The sequence below is a fragment of the Tachysurus vachellii genome, chromosome 2, assembly GCF_030014155.1.
Source record: "Tachysurus vachellii isolate PV-2020 chromosome 2, HZAU_Pvac_v1, whole genome shotgun sequence".
NCBI classification, from domain to species: Eukaryota; Metazoa; Chordata; class Actinopteri; order Siluriformes; family Bagridae; genus Tachysurus; species Tachysurus vachellii.
In genome coordinates, this window is record NC_083461.1 from 11,229,523 (window position 1) to 11,252,468 (window position 22,946).

The 22,946-nt window shown below is 36.0% G+C and overlaps 1 protein-coding gene across 1 annotated transcript in view; it reads left to right on the plus strand.

Moving 5' to 3' along the window:
- Window positions 1-3,962: 3,962 nt before the first annotated feature.
- Window positions 3,963-22,946, plus strand: part of LOC132863714 (cadherin-12) — a 68,959-nt gene continuing 49,975 nt past the window's right edge. The window contains exons 1-2 of the mRNA XM_060896674.1: window positions 3,963-4,430; window positions 20,982-21,276. Of these exons, the coding sequence (XP_060752657.1) occupies window positions 4,179-4,430; window positions 20,982-21,276 (547 nt within the window). The 5' untranslated portion in view covers window positions 3,963-4,178. The remainder of the gene's footprint in view (window positions 4,431-20,981; window positions 21,277-22,946) is intronic.

Below are 22,946 nucleotides of genomic sequence, written 5' to 3' on the forward strand. Positions count from 1 at the left end.
CTTAATCTGAGCTGGCAGCTTGGCAAGCCATATGTTTGCTGATTATTGGGGGTGATGAGTTGAGCGAACACTATACCAATGCTGGCAAAACACTCAGGGAACGCTGTCAGGCCACAGCTTCACATTATCAGAGTCTGACGCATGGGTCAACGCAGTATGCACTGAGTCTGACACATGCTAATGAACCCCTCTCATCAGGTATTCAGTGCAATTCATGCCCAGAAAAGAAAATGACCATCAGACTGCTGAGTACTCTCAAGAACCTATGGAAGAAGTAATGCTGCATTATATCAGGCATGGGAAAAACATTGACCCTCAGCATCACATAGATGACCTACGCAGTGACAACTTAGCTTGATTATGTATGCAGGTAGGGAGAGATTGGTGGAGGCTGATGAGTTTTGACTTTTAAGCAGCACTTGTGGGAATAAATGAAACAAGATTTGCCATGTAACCTTGATAATCTCTGGAGTCTATGTTCCATGTCAATGGAATTAACCAACGACAGTGGTGTCAATGAGATGCTATAATCAAATCTGTGTACTGATGGCATATATTATTGCACCACTTGGAAGGTGAGAATAATAACTCAAATATTAAACATATGATCATATTAACTGATGAAATCAAGAGGAAAAATCAACAGCAGTCCCACTGTATACTGATCACTCATTGCTTCACTAAAAAAAATTGAGTTACTCTACCTGCTATTTGAATTTAGCCTGCTTAAAACAGACACTTAGAGAAAGACACCGTAATTTGGAGAAGGACTATTCTGAGAGGGCTCTTATCACTCAGAGCATCGTCAGATTAATACTTGAGAAGTTTCCAGTATTGCCGCAGTGATGAGCACTGTTAGATTAAGCCTCCTCAAAAAATAAACGAGAAACGTCGTATGCAATTGTGCTATTTCAGAATTGACATTGAACAAATCAGTAACAGTGGCAGAAGAGACTGAATTGTCCTGAGTAGATCAATCTTTCTGTCTAGAACAGTTCTTCACAGCTGCCAGTCTTAGACCCAGCAATTTGTCCTACTCCACCGTTACTGATTCATGTAAATCATCTAATGACTTCCATCACAAGATCAATCATTATATCCTAAACGTGTAGATGTGGAGTAATAATTAATGCTGATGCTGACACAGTATATAGCATCAAACATTCCTTTTAATATTTGGGTTACGTTCGCTCTTTATTTGCTTTTTATCCAAAGCAACGTAGAAATGATAAGTGTTTCCCAAAGTGCAATTGGAGTCATTTATTTTTATGAAAGAATTGAGAGGGTTTGGGGTTTTTATCAAGAACTGATGACCTTCTGATTAGTGGTTAGAAATGCCTTAATCCTTCAAACCCCGGGTCACCACTCACCAATGTACGTACTGTAAGCACTGCATATTTTAAATAGTGCATACAAATGAATCTATTTCCTTTTACAATTCTTTGGACTTCCCGTAGTTTAACATAATATGGTTCACTGTGGTTCTATAAACAGACAAAGAGTGCTTTGGGCTAAAATTTACATTGCACTGCTATATTTTCCAGTCATCTTTACATTGCCTGATTGCTTGAAAAACAATGTGAATTTTTTGTTTATGTTTTAATGCCAGTTTACATAGTAATAATTCTTACACTCACAATTCATGCACTATAATTTTTTTTCAATATTTAAATGGTATTCATATCATGTTTACAAACACTGAAATCTCTCCCATGTTGCTCTATGAGTTCTCTTTGACCGCTACCCATTAATTTCACTGTCATGGAACTTGGAACCCTTAATTGAGTGAACATCGGAACATGTGATTTACTCAGACAGCATGGTAAATGTAATAAGAGCTATATTTCACCAGCATTGGTGGAGTGAGATGAGTTTGACTCCAGGTCATCTCCATCCATACTGAACTGACATGGCATCAACATTTCTGACAAACCAACCCCCTCCTCTTAAAGTCTTTCGATAGACATTGCAAATATGAGCTTTCATTTCCATTACGTTCAGTTATTCGAATATAGCATTACAGTTTGACTTGAAGGTTACCTTTTTACATTCAGGTGCAAGTGGTTATATGTGTTATTCACTGTGCTATGAATAAATAGAATCACTGAACCACAGAAGAGTTATGGTGTGTTATCTTAAGACATGCTATGTCAAAGAACAAATGTACTGTGAGAGAAACAATATTCTTTTGCCAATTTCTTTAAACTGCTCACGGAAATCTACTTATGTTTATAAATAAATACAGTCATCGTTTCATTGCTGTGTTGTTATTGCTCGGTTATGGGAGCCAGCGTCGATGTGCTTGTGCTAGTAAATAGATCTTTTGTCATATTGTTTTAGAGCGTGTATAAGGGAATTCAGCATGTTCTCAAATATTTAATGGAACAATTTCTTGTTCATTGAAACCGAGTGCATAAATTAGGTTCCTAATCTTTGTTACAACATAATGTTCTATAAAAGGTTATTTGATACTGCTTGGCTGGAGCATCCTGATATCCAAGGTCAAGTACACTTTCCTTGTCTACCTTTAAGCCTGGAGGGATTTTTATAGCTTGGCATGTTTTGGAGGGCAGCTGCATTTGGGCCTCTGTAGGCCACTTTCTTAAAGGCCAGCATCTCCTGCTATTGTGGTCTAGCTGAGTCTGCTGGCAAAGCCATCTCAATGCACTTAAACATTGCCAAACCTAGCACCATGGTGGAGCAGGTGGAGCTCAACACAGGTCACCTGATAAGCACATTGACCCAGACACAAAGTGCCAACGATCAATCATGCAGCCAGTGAAGCAAATGAGAGAAGTGTGGCGCACTGAGGCATAGCAAAGCAATATTGGCTTGGCATCTGGCCAAGGCTGGAGGTGTGAGAGGAGTAACTTTCGCTGCTGGAAAATAATAAAACAGTACTGGAACTTGCTAATGAGGTTTAGTGATGATGTACTTTGTTGATTTTCTACCTGTGTTAATTTGTGTTTTTACAAAAATTAATCAAAAGACTGTCAGATACTTAAACCTCAGTCAACATTTGAAAAAAAGATCGCATGTATATATAATTACAGACAACTGTATATTTATAAAGATTCCTGAATGAGCAGTAATCAGATGGTTAGGATGCGTTTAGCAGTTATTATTAATAGCTTAACTTACAGTTAAATCTATACGTATTTGAATTAACATATTTGTTAATAGGGTTTAAATCAGGTTCACACGATAGATTACTTTGCTATTTTTTACAGATTTGTTGTAGAAACCTATATGTTGTAAATCTTTATTTGGTTTATTTCCTCAACTATCTTGACAAGATGATTTGAAGAATGTTTTTTTTTTTGCGCTAGCATAGCAGAGTATAAACAGTCTTATGTATTTTAAGGGTTCTTATGAGACATATTTTCTCCATCTCTTCGAGACTCGCACATCCCATAATTACATTTCATTTCTGACAGACAAAGCCCAGTCTTGACTTTATTCTTCTGTTATATAGTACTAAAGAAATTTGTCATTTCAGATGAAGTAATCTATGTAAGAGGAATATTAGTTATATGTAATGTACTATATGGGTGTATAATAAATAGAAAGGCCTATGGTGCATCAATAGAATATATTTTACAACCAATGATGCTCAGGTGTTTTATAACTTCCTTGGGAATCTTGATGCATCAATTCTTTTAGCTGATATCTAAGACAACCAGTGTCTTAAAATGTAGCTCATTTTAATGGAGGTTCTATCTTCTGCCAAATGAAATGAGATAGTTCTGGACCTTCTGCAGTCATGATGTGGGTTCTCTTTATCGTTAGTCAGAGAAGCTGAGGATACTGTCAATCATGCACACGTAATCACAAATTCTCTGTCCCTAGGTGATAGGAAAATGGCCAATAAACTATAATTTAAAGGAAAAAAATTATCTGTGGTTTACATTGGCTTTAAAGAGCTTAAAGTAAACAATACTTTTTTTATTACAGGTGATGATTTCATAACCTGTTGACTGACTCACCAGCACTAAGAAGAGGACTCGAGGAACACCAGGGGTTCACGTCATACCTGGTGCCACCTTCACTCACTTCTCACTTATTCTCACTTACATCGGATGGCCTCATTGTTCAGCCATCCGTCTGTGCCCTGGCTCTCTCATTCTCATCTCCTACTCTTCTTTGGACTTTAAAAAAGGACTGTTCCGGACTGCCCAATGCTGAAGAGCAACAGTCTGCTGCTGTTCCTTTGCTTCCTGTTTGAGAAGAGCTCTCCAGCTCCTCTCCACTCTGTGCACCCAGCTCAGAACCAGAGCCGACTGGGACTCAGTTGGCCACACAGATCCATGTCTACAGCAGGAAACAGAGGACCAAATGGAAGCTTTCAGAGGGTTAAGAGGGGTTGGGTATGGAACCAGTTCTTTGTCCTGGAGGAGTACATGGGATCTGACCCTCAGTATGTGGGCAAGGTAAGGAAATATGCTATTCCAGGAATATCAAGTTTCCCAAGATTGGGCTGTAAATGTAACCCGAATTCAAATATAGCAAAGTGTTGCACTTTACATTTCCTTTCCTATTTCTCTCCAAATGCTTTATACAGTTCAATAGTCACATCAAGCATGGAAGTGACTATTGAACTGAAAAATACCTTTAGTGAGCAAAAGGAAAGAAAAAAATCACAGTGGGAAACAGTGCAAAAGCAGAGAAAATATCTTTCATGAGCAGGCTTGAATGACAACTAGGCTGTAGAGTAGTAGAAGGTTAATACAGAAACAGACAAAGAAATACTTTTTTGTTAATTACAAAAAATGTCACTTCCAGTCTCTAAAGAGTGATTTTTCTAATGAGAGAAAACAGACATTGTGTGTGTGTGCATGTGAGTGCATGTATTCTATTGTTTTAATATTCTGGAAGCATAAAGACAAAAATCAATACATATGCTGGCTTCTTGCCGACACTTTCATATCGACCTTGCATTATCATAGGGATGTTCCCTTGGGCCTTCTGGTGAGTGAACTAAAATATGTCCTTATATATGTCCATTTATTTGAAGTCAGTGACTGCTACTGACCCTCCACAGAGTGTGGTTGTGCTTAAAGTTTTGACAGTAGAGAAACACATATTTAAGAACAAGCTGACTAGCTGTTAATACATCATATCAAGCCCGTCACCTCCATATATTCTCAAACCGTATAGATACGGTGCCTTGCAGAATTATTCACCAGGTTCCTTGTGCTTGTGCAAGTAAATAAATATTTGGTCATATCCATTTAGAGTGTGTATAAGGGAATTCAGCATGTTCTCAAATTGAGTATAACGATTACGTGTTCGTTGAAAACCGCTGCATAAATTTGGTTCCTAATCTTTGCTGCAATTTAATGTTCTATACAAGGTCTTTTGAACTGTTGCCATATTTTATAGTGTTAGATCTTTGAAATAATATGAACTTCATTGGGGAAATACTCTCACTGACCAGTTTATTAGGAATGTGAAATGGGAATATGTATATGTAGCTTCACACATAAAATCATGTAGATACAGGTCAAGAGCTTCAGTACATATTCACATCAAACATCAGAATGGAGAAAGACTGTGATCTCCGTGGCTTTAACTGTGGTCTGGTAGTTGATGCCGGATAGGCTGGTTAAAGTATTTCGGAAATCTTTGTCTCCTGGAAATTTTTTAATAATCTCTGGAGTTTACACAGTATGGTGAAAAAAAACAATCAAAAAAAGAAAAAATAAATGAGCGGAAGGTCTGTAGGCCGAAACAGTTTGAGATCATTGGATAATACTCAGACTGGTTTGAGCAGACAGGAAGTCTATAGTAACTCAAATACAGTCTATACAACTGTGGTGAGCATAAAGGCGTCTCAGAAATCACAACACAATCAAACACTGACGTAGATGAGCTACAAATACAGAAGACATCATCAGGTTCCATGTTGGTCAAGAATCTTAGGCTATCATGGGTGCAGATTCTGGCAGATGAGACTAAAACAGACCTGGTGATATTTTTCTAATCTGTTCAGTAAGATTGAGTCTGTGCCTTCTGATTCCTGATCTTGGCTAAAAGTGCTTATCACATGGCACACTGCACCACCCTCATCCTGAACCTCTTCAAGGCTCTTCTCTGTTCTTGTACCAAGGTGGCGAAATGAACTTCCTCTAGATGCCTGAACATCTGAGTCACCGGCTGTCATCAAACAAGATGTAAAGGCCTAGCTCTTCCTGAAGTACTTAAATTAACACTTCAACTACAAAAGGTCTGCTGTATTACATCCCAACAGAGTTTGTAGTCTGATAGTATTCTTATTCTGTGACCTAGTGAACCAGTATCAGAATTTATTTATTGCTGGAGACTACATAGCACTTTTGTAAGTTGCTTTGGATAAGGCTGACTGCCAGATGCAATAAATGTAAATGACAGGCATGGATCCCAATGTGGTCTTCTGCTGTTGCAGCCCATCCACTTCAAGGTTAGATGGTGTGTACATGCTGAGATGAGTTATATGAGTTATTATGTCCTTCCTTGCTGCCTTCATCCAATTTGGCCATTTTCCGCTTATCAACAAGGTGTTTCCACCTGCAGAACTGTCAGTCATCCAATGTTTTTTCAATATTCTGTGTAAACTCTAGAGACAACTGTGTGTGTGTGTGTGTGTGTGTGTGTGTGTGTGTGTGTGTGTGTGTGTGTGTGTGTGTCTGTGTGTGAATATTGCTGAAGCCACATGCTGGTTGTCTTGAAGCATTTTGTTTCTGGATGTTTCTTAGTCAGAGCTGATAGGAAGAAATCAAACAATAAGAGGAGGGTTGGTTAAAACTTAATACTGCAGTAACAATTAAACGCTTAGATCTTTACATTTAAAATGTTTTTTTTTTTTTTTAATGTAAACAATTCGGTTGGAAATTCAATTGGACCATTTCATTTTTAGGTTGTAAATGTAAATCTTTATGGTGGATAAATATTTTTATTTAAAGGCACAGGCCACAGTTTCTGGCACAATGTACAATATGTAAACTTCCTAACATTTTGTTTGGTCAGTCATGTGGACACTTTTAGAAAAAAGGAAAAGGGAAAAAATTAAAGAGACTTTAGTATAATGAAAGTGTAGTTTGTAGTGCTGTGGCTTTCCCAGGAATGGCAGGTTTGCCCCTGTGATTGCCACAGCAATCACTCTGAACACATGCCACTATTTGTGGCCAAGTCTGTGACTGTATATAAAGCAGTAGAAAGAAGACGGGAGAGAGTTTTCTTTTTACTCCAAGTCACTTAATCCTAAACTTTGGCCAGGACTTCATAGTAATGGACAGATTCTGGGCTGTATACTAACGGAAAAAGAAATGTAGCCTCTGAGCCCTGTGCACGACAATCAGAAATCAAAGTAAATGTCAGCCAATACAAATAAAACAAGTGAGAAGGGAATTTATAACTCAAGGATACACATACGAGCATTCACATGAGAGTAAGTTGTTACAACGGTAAGTTCTTTAGTAAATATGTGTGTATATTCCTTTAGTAAAGTACCTCCGTGGAGTAATGGAACGGGTAAAGCATACTGAAAATGTTTATGACTAATTCATCATAACTTAATAAGAGCAACAATAGTCGCTCTTGCCGGGAACATAACTGGAGAAAGCTGGTCATTATTCCCAATAATGACACTGCCATAGTGTAAATGATGTTGTTTCTCTTCTGCTTTAGTATGCATTAAAAGCCACAATCATTGACTTGACATAAGTGATAGCATTGGCATTTAATTTTTACTGCTATAAAAGAATTGCTTAGTAGCACTTTGCTTTGACAAAATAGTCTGAACATACATGTTTAGATTATACTGTATGTAAGTCAGTTACTGTATTTAAAGTTTATCACATTACAGTATAACAGAATTCACCATGTAAGAAAGAATTGTGGTTAAATCCAAGGCTATAAATTGAAAAGCTGAGACTTTACATAATACATTCTCCAGTTAGTTCCTCACAAACATGCATTAGCAGACCGTAGACTTGTTTCTTCTTCATAGCTCCTACACACATCGGCAAAGCTTACAGTATTATTTAGTTAAAATATAGCAGAATGCAATTTGTTTTTCTGCTAATCATTTGCTCTAAATTCATCCACACACACACACATGCTCTGCCAGTTATTAATGTCTGATAATTCCAGTTTGATTGCTGTGTCTGTGTCTTGCGCTTCAGGCAATATTTAATTCATGATGGACTGACAACAAATCACCAAAATTTGTTACACCATCTAAGTTGATCATTTGTTGAGAAGTTTGTTTTTTTCATGATTAATTATAAGATTATAAAACTTCATTAAATGCTGATGTGTATTCTGTTGAGTGTTCTTTTCAGATACAGTCTCATATGTAGAGTAATTATTTTTTTATTAACATTTTGCTCTTAGCATTGCTTGGCACTGCTGGCTTCAAATGAACCATCAGTAAGGTCTTCTGAAATCTCAGTCACTGATGATGTATTCATCAATCAATCAAAATAATGTTCTTTATCCGGTATTTTCTACAGGACAAACTATTGTTAAATTAAACATTTAAAGCCCCATGCCCTCGTGTTCAGTTTTCACACTGACAGCTTCAGGCAATGCTACACAACAAAGCTTAACTTTATGCAAATGAGAATCCAAGATCCAAGCAGAGTCGAAACCCTTATGGTTTTGGGTCTTTTTGTATATTTTCCTTTTTTTTTTCCATCAACATAAAATGCTATCCTTGTTTAAAGGTCCCACACATTCATTTTCAGTCCGAGCAGCGATGCTCAACAAAGAAAGCAATGGACTGACTGATGCACTTAAATAGAATAGCTCTGTGTTTACTATGCAAATTGCCAGCAGCAATCATGAAAAGCAAAATTTCAGTTTATTCAGTTTATCAACGCCACTTTATTCAGTTTATACAAAAGCATTTAAACTTTAATGTGAAATAATTGTATTGGGTTTATGGACAAATGAGTGGCACTGACACATGTGCTAGGCTTCCAAGTTGGTTGATCATGTCATACTGTAATGCAGCATACCTCAGAGTGTGGAAAAATTCATTATTATTGTTGATTCTAGTCAAATAATCTTAAAAAAAAAGATTGTTCTCTTAACTGATGTTGGTGCATAACATGCAAAGCAGTTGAGTTAAATTTTCACATGTTGATATGTATTATATATAATTGTGACAGAAATGTCATGCAAATAGGTTGCATTTAAAGAATTTTTGGGGGGTACTTTGTTGTGACAGAGATACTGGTCACACTAATTTTAACCTAATATTTGTTTATTTTCTTGAATACTGCTAAAGACCCCAAGTCAGGACCATGGTGCTACATAAAACAACATACTGTAGAGCTATAAACTACATAAAACACAGAGCTAAGGACTGAACGTAAGTTGTCCTAGCCACATAAAGATCAACGTATGCAACCCTACTGCAAACAGTGCAAGGAGAAAGACAATGCAGACAGAGAATACAACACACTAATGGACAAAAAAAAAAACACAACATATCTCCGACCAGTGTGCATTCTGTGCATTGTCTAGAACATTATAGGCTCATGAACATTTTTCAAAAGAGGATTGTTAAGACAGGGTTCTTGCAAACATATATACACATGTCTTTAATCACCAACCAAATCCTGGATAACATTCAGAGAACCTCATATTGCTTTCATGTGTAGCATCATGTGATAAATAAATACACATACAGTATTCATCCAAAGATACAGGGTTTGGATTTTTAGTAAGTTAAACTGTTCAGTGAAAAAGAACTCTCCTGTGGGAAATAAATAAATAAATAAACAAACAAACAAACAAACAAATAAATAAATATGCATTTATTGATTGGTTTGTTTGTTTATACATACACAAACACACACACACACACACACACACACACACACACACACACACACACACACACACACCATCTTTTTAGCATTCCTACAAGATATATTATAGATTAGCATAAAAGTAAATGTACAAGCACATTACTGCTAATCAACAACATATGTTACAGTACTAAATTATCCTAAAAATAGTAAAAAAGTATCCTATTAAAAAAAAAGTCAAGAGTGATGTAGACACCCAGTAGGTTACAATACAGATATACAATATATTTTAAGTGTTCAGCTTGGAATGCTGACATTAATTCATTATTTTACATTATAACATCCTTTTTTAGACTTTTCTTCATTTTGTGCCTGTTTTTATGCTCTTAAATTACTCTCTCTCTCTCTCTCTCTCTCTCTCTCTCTCTCTCTCTCTCTCTCTCTCTCTCTCTCTCTCTCTCTCTCTCTCTCTCTCTCTCTCTCTCTCTCTCTCTCTCTCTCTCTCTCTCTCTCTCTCTCTCTCTCTCTCTCTCTGTCTCTCTCTCTCGTCAAGGATGGATGGTAATGATAGTTTGCATTTCCCGGTATTTTACACTGAGAGAGATGATTTCCACTCTACCAAAGTATACTTTTTATCCATTAGTCCTTGTTCTTCACCTCTAAGCAAGGATGTGGAAAATGTGAATCTGGGCCTGTCATAGCCTGCCATATTAATATGCTGATGGTCCATATGATGTTCTATATATATTTTAATTTGCTCACAATTTCTCACCGTCAGGTCTACTAGACCAAGACAGCATGCGGATAAACCCTGACAGCATAGACATGTAGGAGACAAAAAGAGAATAATGCAATGTACTGACACAAACATAATGCTCTATATAACACACTAATTATCGCTTCATATGTAAATATTACTTTTGCAATTATTACTTAATAATAACTTTATTAATTCTTACTTGTCAATATGTTTGCCACTACTTGCATGAGTCCATATGTTTATGCATGCTGATGGAAATTCAGGGGAAGTGTATATATGACAGTGTGTTTATTAGTGCCATTAGATATTTTAATAAATTAATAAATGCAAACTTTGCCAACATTTGTTTACTTCTCTTTGAGTGACTGAGCAAGCAGTGGGAAAAGTGCTCTCTTGGCATTTTTCCCTATCAGAGTGTCAAAGAAATAAACAAAGCAGAAAAAGAAATATGTGCTTTGCATTTCTTCAGCTTTCTTTTAGCCCTTGGGATATTATTATGCTTACACTTTGAACCATTGTGACATAAAACAAACATTTTTGTCATGTCCATTTACTTCAGCAGTTTGCTTGGTCTTTTAGTATGACAGCACCACACCATTAAAGCACTGTGTTCTAAATCTAAGCTACAAGCCATAAGCAAACTTTTAAAAATAAATACAGGCTGTCAGGATGAATAACTAAAGACTGTCAAGTACATTTTACCACAGACTCATAATAGTCCATTCAAAATAACAGTTTAAACATAGAGCAGCTTTAATTTTGCATAAACATCATTGAAAAGAAACGGATCCACAACGAGAATCCCCTAATGCCTATGATTTGTATTCAGAGTTTATGACATCGGGATTAATGTGATGAAAGTTCTCCATATTCAGAGAACAACTTGCATGTGCTTTAATCTAAAAATAAAAACGTGGACTGGAGAAGATCATTGTTTTTGCTTTACTGGTAATTGCAATGAGATGTAGCATAAAATAAACAAATAGAAAGAGTAAAGAAATGGAATATAAATGAGAAAATGGCAAGCATTCAAATAAACATCTAATAGGAGGCTAGGATAATATCAATACACTGCTGCATGAATAGATCTGGTTATAAATATCACATTACTATCACGTCATATTGCATCCACTCTCATTATTCACCAACACGTTTTGCACAAAGAACTAGAAAAACAGCAAGAGAAAAATTAAAGCAAACTTAAAACATGCTGTAACAGCTCAATTTTAAGCAAAAATACTTTTTTATTTGCATTGTTTTAAGCATTGTCTCATATTAAGAGGCTGTATTATTTTAATTTTACAGGAACAATACGATTAACGTCACATATATTCATTTATATTATTGCCATATTGTATTATGATTATATTTACAACCAAACCAAAAAAATATGCAGGACTGTATGATTGCATCAAAGTGTCAGAGGTCCAGAGGCTTTGGACTGGATGCTACTTCTCGTTTATTTGAGCATTTATTGCTGAGAAATCATTTAAACACTGTAATGTCTGCCTTGCACCTCTGGGGTTGGTGATTCAGTTCCAGTGTGTGCAGAGATTCCTTTTCTCCCCTGTTTCAAGGGGATCCTCCAGGTACTCTGGTTCCCTCCACTGATTTTCTCTGATCTCCTCTGAGGGATGTGGTAGCCTGGTGGTTAAGGTGTTAGACTACTGATTGGACAGTAGTGAGTTTGAATCCCAGATCCAACAATCAGCCACTGCTGGGCCTCTGATCAAGGTTCTTAACCCTCAATTGCACAGTTTTATAAAAGTTGATAACGACATCTGCCAAATGCTGTAAATGATTTTCTTAACCAGAACAAAGGCATGTGTTGTAGGCTGATCGGTATCACAAAATTTTCCACAATACACTATGTGTGCAGTTGTGTCTTGTATCGGGTTGGCTCCCCATCCCAGGTGTGTCACGAGTCTTGTTCAAGTTCAAGTTCAAGTTCAAGTTAGCTTTACTGTCATTCCGCTACATGTTGAGACATGCAGTGGAACGAGATGTCGTGTCTCACAGGTCAACGGTGCGACATACATACCGACAAAAAACATAAAACAACAACGAAGCAGGGGGCAGGTACAGATTATGCCATCAGTACAAACAATACACTCAAGAAATAAATATAAATATGTGGACTATACAATGCTTCCCTTGATATTGTACATGTGCAACAGGAGGCATTCAAAGTCAAGCAGTTGGTAGCGGGCTTGTGAGATAGGCTCCAGGTTCCCCTAAATTCTGTGTAGATTAAGAGGTAAAAAAATTGATAGGTGGAAGAATGGATGTAAATATCAGCAAATATATACAAATAACTGTAATTAGTCATCCATATCCTAGCTAAGCTTAAATGCTCAGAATGAGATAAAACTTTTTTTTTCTCTAGCCTTTCTTACAGTTTCTTTCGATAAAAGTCACCAATCAGCACCAAACACATTACCCAACATTTCCCTGAAAATATGGTATTTGTGTATGCAGAGGAAATGCCAACGCATTTTGCCCTGTAAATTACTTTCAAAAAGTAGTGAATCATATTTTCATTAATTTTTAAGGCAAATAATTCTTCACTGTCTATTTTTACTATGCAAAAGCAATAGTATTTGTGTTGCAATATTTTAGTGTAATATACCTGTAAAAAATGTATGGATATAACTTGCTTTCCGTACCAGTTTACTATATTGAGAGTAAATGGGTTAATAAACACATGACTAAAAAATGAATCATCTTTTGGCTTGAATTGATGCCAAATTGATGCATTGATTTGGCTTGAAGAGAGAATGATATAAAGAACTGAAGAATATTTGACAGCAGGAAACACAGCCCTATACATACAAATTATATAATATGTACCAACATTAATCCAAATAATTTATGACATAAAACATAGGTTACAGTATAGCAGGCATTATGTCTGTCTTTCTACTGACATTTATCACACTGTAGTCTCTCCATCTTTGTTTTATGACAAAAAAATCTCATATCAGAAAGGTCACTTATTAGAATACAAGTCAATAAGGCACTTTTGTTGGAAAGGCCACTCCTCTCCCCAATACAGTGTGTTTACTTGAGCGCAACCTGCACCACCAATTGTGCATTTCTTTACTATTTTTTTCCTATTTTATCATCCATCTTTTCTTTCAGGCTCTGTAATTTACACATTTAGAAAACTATCATTAACGTCCTGTGTCTTTTTAGCAAAGTTCAAGGTTTTGTGATGTTTTATATGAATGTAGTATATGTGCTAGAATAGTTCTATCAGATGGATCCCAAAGCATTGATTAGCTTATTCAAAAACAAATATTAAAATGGGTGTCATGGATCCTCAATTACAGTCCTGAGGTTCTTGCAAACATTGCATTCTCTTATTCCCAACACATCTGATCCTTCTCTCAAAGGGCACCTGAGCTCATTATCAACAAGATAAATGTTGTAACAAAGAAAGCTTGAAACTGTGCAAGATTTTCTAGGACTGGAGTTGAAATCTGTTGGTGCAAGTTATTTAAAATGAAAGTTGTATTACAGTATTAATATTATTAAATGAAACAAAATTGACTATAGCTTGTCAACATCTGATCATTGCACCTACTGTATATGTGCTTGTTTTCAGATTTGGTCCTTGCCTTCCTGCTGCCTCCACTCTTATGGGAAGGCTTCTCTCTAGATTTTGGAGCAGGGATGTGGGGAGTTGCCCATTCGGCTATAAAAAACATCAGTAATCAAATAGTCAGCTGATAGTTGATCAACGTAAATGATTATTCATGATAATTAGTAGACTATAGAGTGCTGAAGGAAATGAACCCAGAAATAAGCATGTATTTTTGCATTTGAACTGTTCTAACATCCTGAATCAATGGGTTGTTTGAATGGGTTTTTGGTAAAATGCTTGCAATAAGGTCTATAGTTAACACAAACACAATGTCTTTTCACATTTTATTCTACAACATAAAATACATCATTAATACCTTAAAATGAATTTAAGTTTTGACAAAGGTGGTTGCTAACAAGTAGCTAAAAACAGAGGCTGTCATCACATAGAAGAGGAAAAATAATTTCCAAAACAATGGAAGATCCTTATCAGGACCCTTATCAGGTACTTTTTATTAATAAAAAGTTGTCATAAGCTTAGTGGTGGTCATGTTGTCGTAAGTCATGTGACTGTGGTGTAGCTCGCAACTTATTTTCTGCAGTATTCCAAAAGCCAGTGGAATAATCCTGTTGGCTTTTTGTTGAGGGAACAAGGTTGATGCTAACTTTTGGTTGGCCTACAAAAAATATGTCATCAAACTGCACGCTATACCTTACAATACTTAATTTTAAAACATAAATAAAATTATAATATTATGTACTGTATTATATAAAAAAACTTTAAACAATTAACATGATGACTAATTATTAAACTTTCTTAATCTTTAAATACTTTTCTTTCAATAACGTTGTATTAATTGCGTATTTATAATTTATTACCAAAGCTTAAAATGTTATCATTTATACTGTTGCTTTATATAAAATATATTTAGTGTATATGTTTCATACCAGAGAAAGGGCAATGTCTAGGTATGATTTAACGCATTATGCGAAGGCAAATGCATGACACACTCCATAACTACATGACCTACAAGCTAAACCAAGCCATTAACTTGCGTAATACAATCACAACTTCTATTCCACGCTAATTGGGCTCAAATGACCAGAGAGAAAAATCTCTCAACTGACCTACACGATAATCAAGGTTACTGTTCCCATAGAGCTCGCAAAGCGCATCACAATTATCCACTCGCTGTTGCTCATGAAGCATGTCTAAAGCATTAGGTGAGATTGTGACTGTCATGGCCAAGTGTGTGTTTTATCCTGCTGTGCTTTGAACTGTTGGCCGTTTTTTTTTTTTTAATTTATTTCTACTCTTTGCGATGTGCAGTGACCCTTCAGATATGGATAGCAATAATCTGTAGTTAGCCTGACCTAACACTGTAACTGCAAGTGCCTTTGCTGTTAAAGCCAGCTTAACACTTACACAAACAAGTCAATAAGTCAACACTAATAGATTTGAATTTATTTAATAGGGTGAGATTTGGCACTCATGAAGGTTCTCCATACTGAACACTGATAAAATATAATATACTCATAAAATATTACAGTTATATCATTAAGGCCAAATCAGCGAACAGTAAAGATTTATTCTTACAATGTTAATGTACAACTGCCTTACAAACCATAATCTTACTGTCATATTTAATGTCAAGCAATAGACAAAGGAGACAGACTGGTATTTTCACTCATCTGTTGTATATAGACGTGATGCCAAACTAATTTTGGTGCTGCAGATGTGGAGTCGTTTGTAAGGATTACCCTGCCTTCAATTATGCATGTGACTTGCCAATAATCCAGTGAGCCATTATAATACGTTTAGGGAGCTGAAGACATTTACAATGGTAATGTATGTTGATGACGGTGCATGGAGCACAACTGAAAAGATTATCTTAAAAACCAAAGGATAACGATGCCATTTATCTGCAATGCCAATATAATATATTTCTCCCCAAGTTTTGAATTGACCTACTATAATAATGGGATTTCTGCTTGAATTGCTTCTTCAGGCATATTACAGAACTGCTAATGCTTCAATCAGTATCACTTATCAGCCTTTTCCAACAATCTGACACAAGAATTTAAAGCAAGGTGAATAGTATTGTGTGGTTAATGCTGGTTTTTTATCTTTATCCATCTATTTTTCCCGCTCTATATTATCAATGCTACCAGTGATCCTTAGACTAGACAAAGTAGCTATATGCTGAAAATGTCTTCAGATATTGTGACATTAAATCTAAACTTTCCGCTAGTTAATTGCTAGCATTTTGCATGTTGGCAGACAGCCATCAATATTCTTGATACAGCACAACAGGGAATTAATTAGACTGGTATCTAGCTGGATCTGTCAAATTAATGGATTGGCAACATCGATAAATATGAGCAATGTTTCCCTAAGTCTTTAAATATCAAAATGTTTTATGGCACATCTAAAAGAGAAATGTCATCATGTACCTAGGCATATATGTAAAGACTGAAAATATCAGCCTCGAAATACACAAGCAAGATTTATATATACTCCCACTACACCAGCTAAACATTTCGTGCTGCAGTTATTTTATTGGCATGCCCTTCTCCTCTGTGCCATTCTTCATTTCCGAATGTTATTTTAGCTGGATCCTTTTCACTGCTGCAGGAAAACTTATTTCATGTTTCTTGTGGGACGTGGTGCATAGAAAATCAATGTGAAGCAATTTATGAAAAATGTTTTGAAAAATAAACCTCAATTATCAATCTTTTATTACAGTTGTGTGTTAATGATTTGTAGGCTAAATTGAACTCAAAATTCCAACAATGTTTTGGGAACACTGCTTTATTTTGTGCTCAAGTGTGTATACTGTCAGTCATCCACAGGTACCCAAGCGTGTTCACATGACAGCATATTTACATTTAATGATGCCCAAAGATGCCCAAAAAAAGCAAAGCTGAATATGATAAAAATGATGACTACATGTTGAAAAAACACTAAGAACAGCATATGCTAAACCGTCCAGTAATTCAGCTTAGCGATCACACCATGACAAACAGTATCATAGACAAACACTAGCTCTTTCTCTTATGGGCTGTCATTTATGTTTTTGTCTCAATTGACCGACTGATTGATTGATTTTCTTCAATACCACATGAACGCACCTGCAAACGATTTACAGTCAAATCTGTTCATATCTCACTTGATAAACAGCCAACATTAGTTTACCACACTTGAGTTGTATATTGTAAATACTATACACAGAATACATATAAACAAAGCTTATATTTGAAATTACTAGAACACATTTGTATTAGAAACCTATATATTTATATTTAATATATTTCCTATTTTCTGCACATATTATCCCACATAAAAAAGGTCATGCTGCATGTGCTAATATTGGATTAAACTACACATACCTAAGATGGCCAGGATTTTGGCAAGAAGTAAACTGGACCTTACTGTGGATATGTAAAGTGTTATAAAGAAATTTGTAGAAACTGGCAAATTTGATAGCATTCATGAAGGGTCATAGGAAAACACAGTCAAATGTTTGCTCAGACTCCGGCATAGAAATCTGGCTTCAAAATTGTTTCTTTACGACTGTAAATTTTTCTTAGTAGTACCTTTGTTACAGCAAAGAATTTTCTTCTCGTAAGGCAAAACTTCAGAGTCTGTTTCTAGTCAAATGCACGGTGGCCGAGAAGTGCAAAACAAATTAACAAATCCGAGAACACATTAACAAATCCGAAAACAAATTAACAAATCCGAAAACACATTAACAAATCCGAAAACACATTAACAAATCCGAAAATACAACGACAATTCAGACAACCCGGAAGAGGTTGGTATAGTTTGTGAATGGACATTTACCGATCATCGGACAAGACACCTTTCATTCGCCTGTATATCTTGAATGACAGGTGTCTTGTACAATGATCGGTAAGTTTCCATTCACAAACTATACCTACCTCTTCTGGGTTGTCTGAATCGGTGCACGAAACACATTAACAAATCCGAAAACACATTAACAAATCCGAAAACACATTAACAAATCCGAAAACACATTAACAAATCCGAAAACACAACGACAATTCAGACAACCCGGAAGAGGTTGTTATAGTTTGTGATTGGAACACGTACCGATCATTGGACAAGACACCTGTCACTCAAGGTATACATGAAGTTCAACAGTCTGCCGCAGGGAAAAGTTAGAATGGATGGATGGAATGGATTATTGTGGATTAATTCTGTTATTTTCTTATATTTAAACGGAGAACTTTACACATTACACATAAGATTCCATACCTGTATATCTTGAGTGACAGGTGTCTTGTCCAATTATCGGTAAGTTTCCATTCAAAAACGATACACTACCGTTTTTGGGTTGTCTGACTTGTCGTTGTGTTTTCAGATTTGTTAATGTGTTTTCAGATTTGTTCACTTGTTTTCGGATTTGTTAATGTGTTTTTTGGATTTGTTAATGTGTTTTTTGGATTTGTTAATGTGTTTTTTGGATTTGTTAATGTGTTTTCGGATTTGTTAATTTGTTTTGCACTTCTCGGCCACCGTACAAATGGCCTAAAGCATCCTAAAAAATACTCCAATTGTAAGAACTGCTTCCTTTGTAACATTCCATGATCGGTAGTCCGGTGATTTTTTTCCTCTTTCATCTTAAAAATTTGTATTGTTTTATTTATTTTATGATTTTAATATTATGCATAATAGCATCTGTAACTATATCTGTAAAGACTGTAGAACATGAGCTGGCTATCTGATTGGTCCCTTTAAAGACATACATAGAGAAAATGAAGTATTGATTCGACCAAAATGGAGTCTCATTTCTGAAAAGAAATTTAAATCTTATGTTCCCCAGATCTCAAGGCATTATATTTGTCTAGAAGGAATGAATGTTTAAGCTTTTTCAAAGTTCTCAGTTCCAGCATTTTAATTTCCGTGTACTGAAGTGTTTCATACTTTCACATGCCCATGTGCTCATAATGGGACTTATTATTTCTGCATCTCATTACGCACCACCAGCATCACAATACAGAGTTGACTACTAATTGTTGCTGTTAAAAGAAGGGCAAAGGATTCGATGTTCAAATTCCACCACCTGTCTGCTACCCCACAATGCACCCAGGCAAACAGACACTATCTAAAGGGATAGGAGTTTGATCCAATGCAAATTAAACAACAACAATTTCCTACCCAGTCGAGCTGTAAATGTGAGTGCTTATTATCTCAGAAAGTGAATAACAAATTGCATGCATTTTTTTTTTTTTGTAAAAGACACTCACACACACACACACACACACACACACACACACACACACACACACACACACACACACACACACACACACACACACACACAGTTTACCTCTCACCATTGACCCTTAATTGTTCCTTACTGCTCTCCTGCTTTCCCACTTCCTGCCTCCCCTTTTCCAGTTTGTGTGTTCCAACAGCTCTCTCCTACTAGAATTTGCATGATAATAACTTGATTATTTCCTGCTTCTAGTACTTTACGCCTCTTGGATATCCACACAGTACCTTCCGTTGTGTTGATGTCTGTGCACAAACCGAAAAGGACGTCATACTGATGAGAGTTCTCTGAACATTTGGCTGAAATGCTTCTAATGCATATTTTGTTTCTTAAATTCATTGTTAAGAAATACATGTAAATTCAAAAATATGAACCTGCAACTACTGACTTACTTATCCTTTGCACTCCATAGGACTCAGCAGATGAGGAAGCATATTAAATAGAGTACTCTAGTGCAATTCTCTCATTAATGAATCTCTTTATACCATCGATTACTTTTGTTAGCCTAATGGAATTTTTAATTAGTATCACTAGACTTTTCCGCTACAAGTTAATGAGGAAAAAGTGCTGATTTTCTCTTTAAAAAACCTCTTTACTTTAAACATCTGCAATTGTTCTAATCTGAAATGGAGACAATTGCAGGATTATTCCATGCGTATTACCATCTAATTGGCCACACAGGTAGAATATGAGTATATTTACATTTTCATTTACAGCATTTAGCAGACACCCTTATCCAGAATGACTTACTTTTTTTTTTTTATACAACGGAGCAATTGAGGATTAAGGGCCTTGCTCAGGGGCCCAGCAGTGGCAGCTTGGTGGATGTAGGAATCAAACTCACAACCTTACGATTGGTAACCAAACACCTTAAGCACTAGGCTACCACACCCCTATAGGCTCTACCTAGAGCGCTCTACCATTTGAGCTACATAAAATGCTTATAATTTCAATACGAGAAGAATTAAAACTAAACCCACACTGATAAACATACCTGCACTCAGCTAGAGTTAAATTTCCATTATTCCAACATATGATTAATGTCATAGTATTACATTATATTTCCCATAACAGTCTTATGTTTAAAAAAAAGATGTGTTGGAGGTGACATGATGAGTGAGTAACTCTGAGTGAACATTTTATCCCCACTGGCTTAAAAAATCTTTAAAGAACAAAAGGAAAAGAAATTTCAAGAGCAGACAGAACGAGGTCAAGTTAACTTACCATCCAGCTAACAGAATGAGTCTCATCACCAAAGTCGAAAACTAAATGAAAAGTAAAAATATCATTTAAATTCTGTCAGAAATATGCCAACTGAGTTATGTGCAAAATGTGTTGAAAAGTCACTTTTTAGGAATAAATGTATAATTAATATTTTAGTCAGTAACGAACACTTTGTTTTCATTAATTTACTTCCTCATGACTGTACTTATGTTTCTGATATAAAATGTCCTATGATGCTCACAAAGAATAAACACATCCAATGTAACTGTAATAATCACTATCCTCAGTAGAATTTTTTTATATTTCTGTTCTCAGCTCCACACAGATCTGGACAAAGGAGAGAGTGAGGTGAAATACACTCTCTCAGGAGAGGGGGCCGGCACCATCTTCACTATTGATCAGACCACTGGAGACATCCATGCCTTACGCAGCCTGGACAGGGAGGAAAAGCCTTATTACACACTTCGAGCACAAGCTGTGGACCTCAACACCAACCGTCCCCTGGAGCCTGAGTCTGAGTTCATCATCAAGGTTCAGGATATCAATGACAATGAGCCAAAGTTTCTGGAGGGTCCTTATACAGCTAGCGTTCCTGAGATGTCGCCTGTGGGTAAGGACATTTACTTTGTCCTTTCAAGTTTGACTTTGCAAATAAGTTCATTAAAAAAGTTTCAGAAGAAAATGTGATTTTATCAGATTTTTGGAGGACTGTATCCAAAATATTCTGTTACTGTATATGGAATATACATGAAGCATATATACAGGACAGGCAAGGAGGCTGGGATAGAAAAGCTTTTCTTTTTATTAATAATAATAATAATAAAAAAATCAAGGTAACACTTCTGCTTTAGAAAAAGTAGCCTCTTTTTATCTTAAATCAGCAAAGGTTATGGGGTAGTACAATTTTTCTCAAATTAATATGTGTATATATATATAAAATCATACTAGTGTATTCACTTGGGAAAAGCAACAGTAACAGCTAACAGTAACTAAAAAGCAGGAGATATTCCCCCAAATATTAAAGCCTAGTGTATGGGAGCACTTTTTCCCAGTAAGCTACAATGAGTGGTGAATTGAAAGCTACAGTGACTGGTGGACCAAAACATTGCAATGTGATTAATCCACAAAGTAAACATACCATGCACTGGTGAAAATACCAGGAAAACCTCCACAGATCTGTGCAGAAATCAACCTTTTGTTTTGGTCAGTAGAGCAAATCCCACACACACACACACACACACACACACACACACACACAATAAAATAAAATAAAACATGGCTTTTTGCTGCATTTAAACAGCGTTTTCCAACTGATTCAGTCTTGGTTAAAGGAATTGCTATAGTGATTAGGAAGTTATTGCAAATATTAGACTCTACTTGGAAGTGGAGAAGGATTCTACACGTCTTAGGCTCAAGAGATCTACCTGATTTGGAAAGCACAACTCGCTAACAGCAGAAAGGGGAATCCAAATCTCTTCAGAGAGCCTGTCCCCACTTTGAAAGTCACACCAAAGAAAACTTTGCTCAATGTGTTTAAAGCCATGGTTAATTTTGTTATATTGAAAATGCACAGATTTTGTTTTATTATATGTTGCTAAGAGCCTGAATGGATCACTCACACTATTATTGTGTCATTATTATGTTTAAAATGTACTGGGGAATATTTTAATCAATTGAAAATGGAAACCTTAAGCCCTGTGATCAGATGTGATTACGTTCCCTTACTGTAGGTAACTTTCTATCCGGATCTTCCTCTGAGAAAGTTATAACTTGATTTACTCATTTTTAATGTTAATCCAGTTAGATACACATCTGTGTTTGGCTCACTTTGGAAAAAAAAAAGATTTGCTGCTATGTAAAGTATTTAGACTCACCATTTAGTTAAGAATGAAATAAGATTAGACTAAAATGCCAAAGTTGCTTAGCCAAGATAGAGTCAATTGCTTTGTAGAACAGACAGCACTGATTTCCCTATCTTCTTGTTGTGTTTCAACATTCACAGTAATTCTCTTCAAGTAGTCAATACTTTCGATACATTCTGCACTTGATCCAGTCAAACATAGTGCAGATGGAGGGACACAACACACAAAGTCTTGTCCAAACTAACTCCAATACTTTGTGATTATAAAGTAAGACTACAGATTGTTGCTGGAATCTGAGTTGCTGGTAACAAACAGTAATTACCAGATTATAAGGAAATGTGTGATAAATGTTCATAATAAGCATTAATTGACTTATCTCGTCCGAATATGTAGCCAATGTTTATTTTATCCAGTGTCA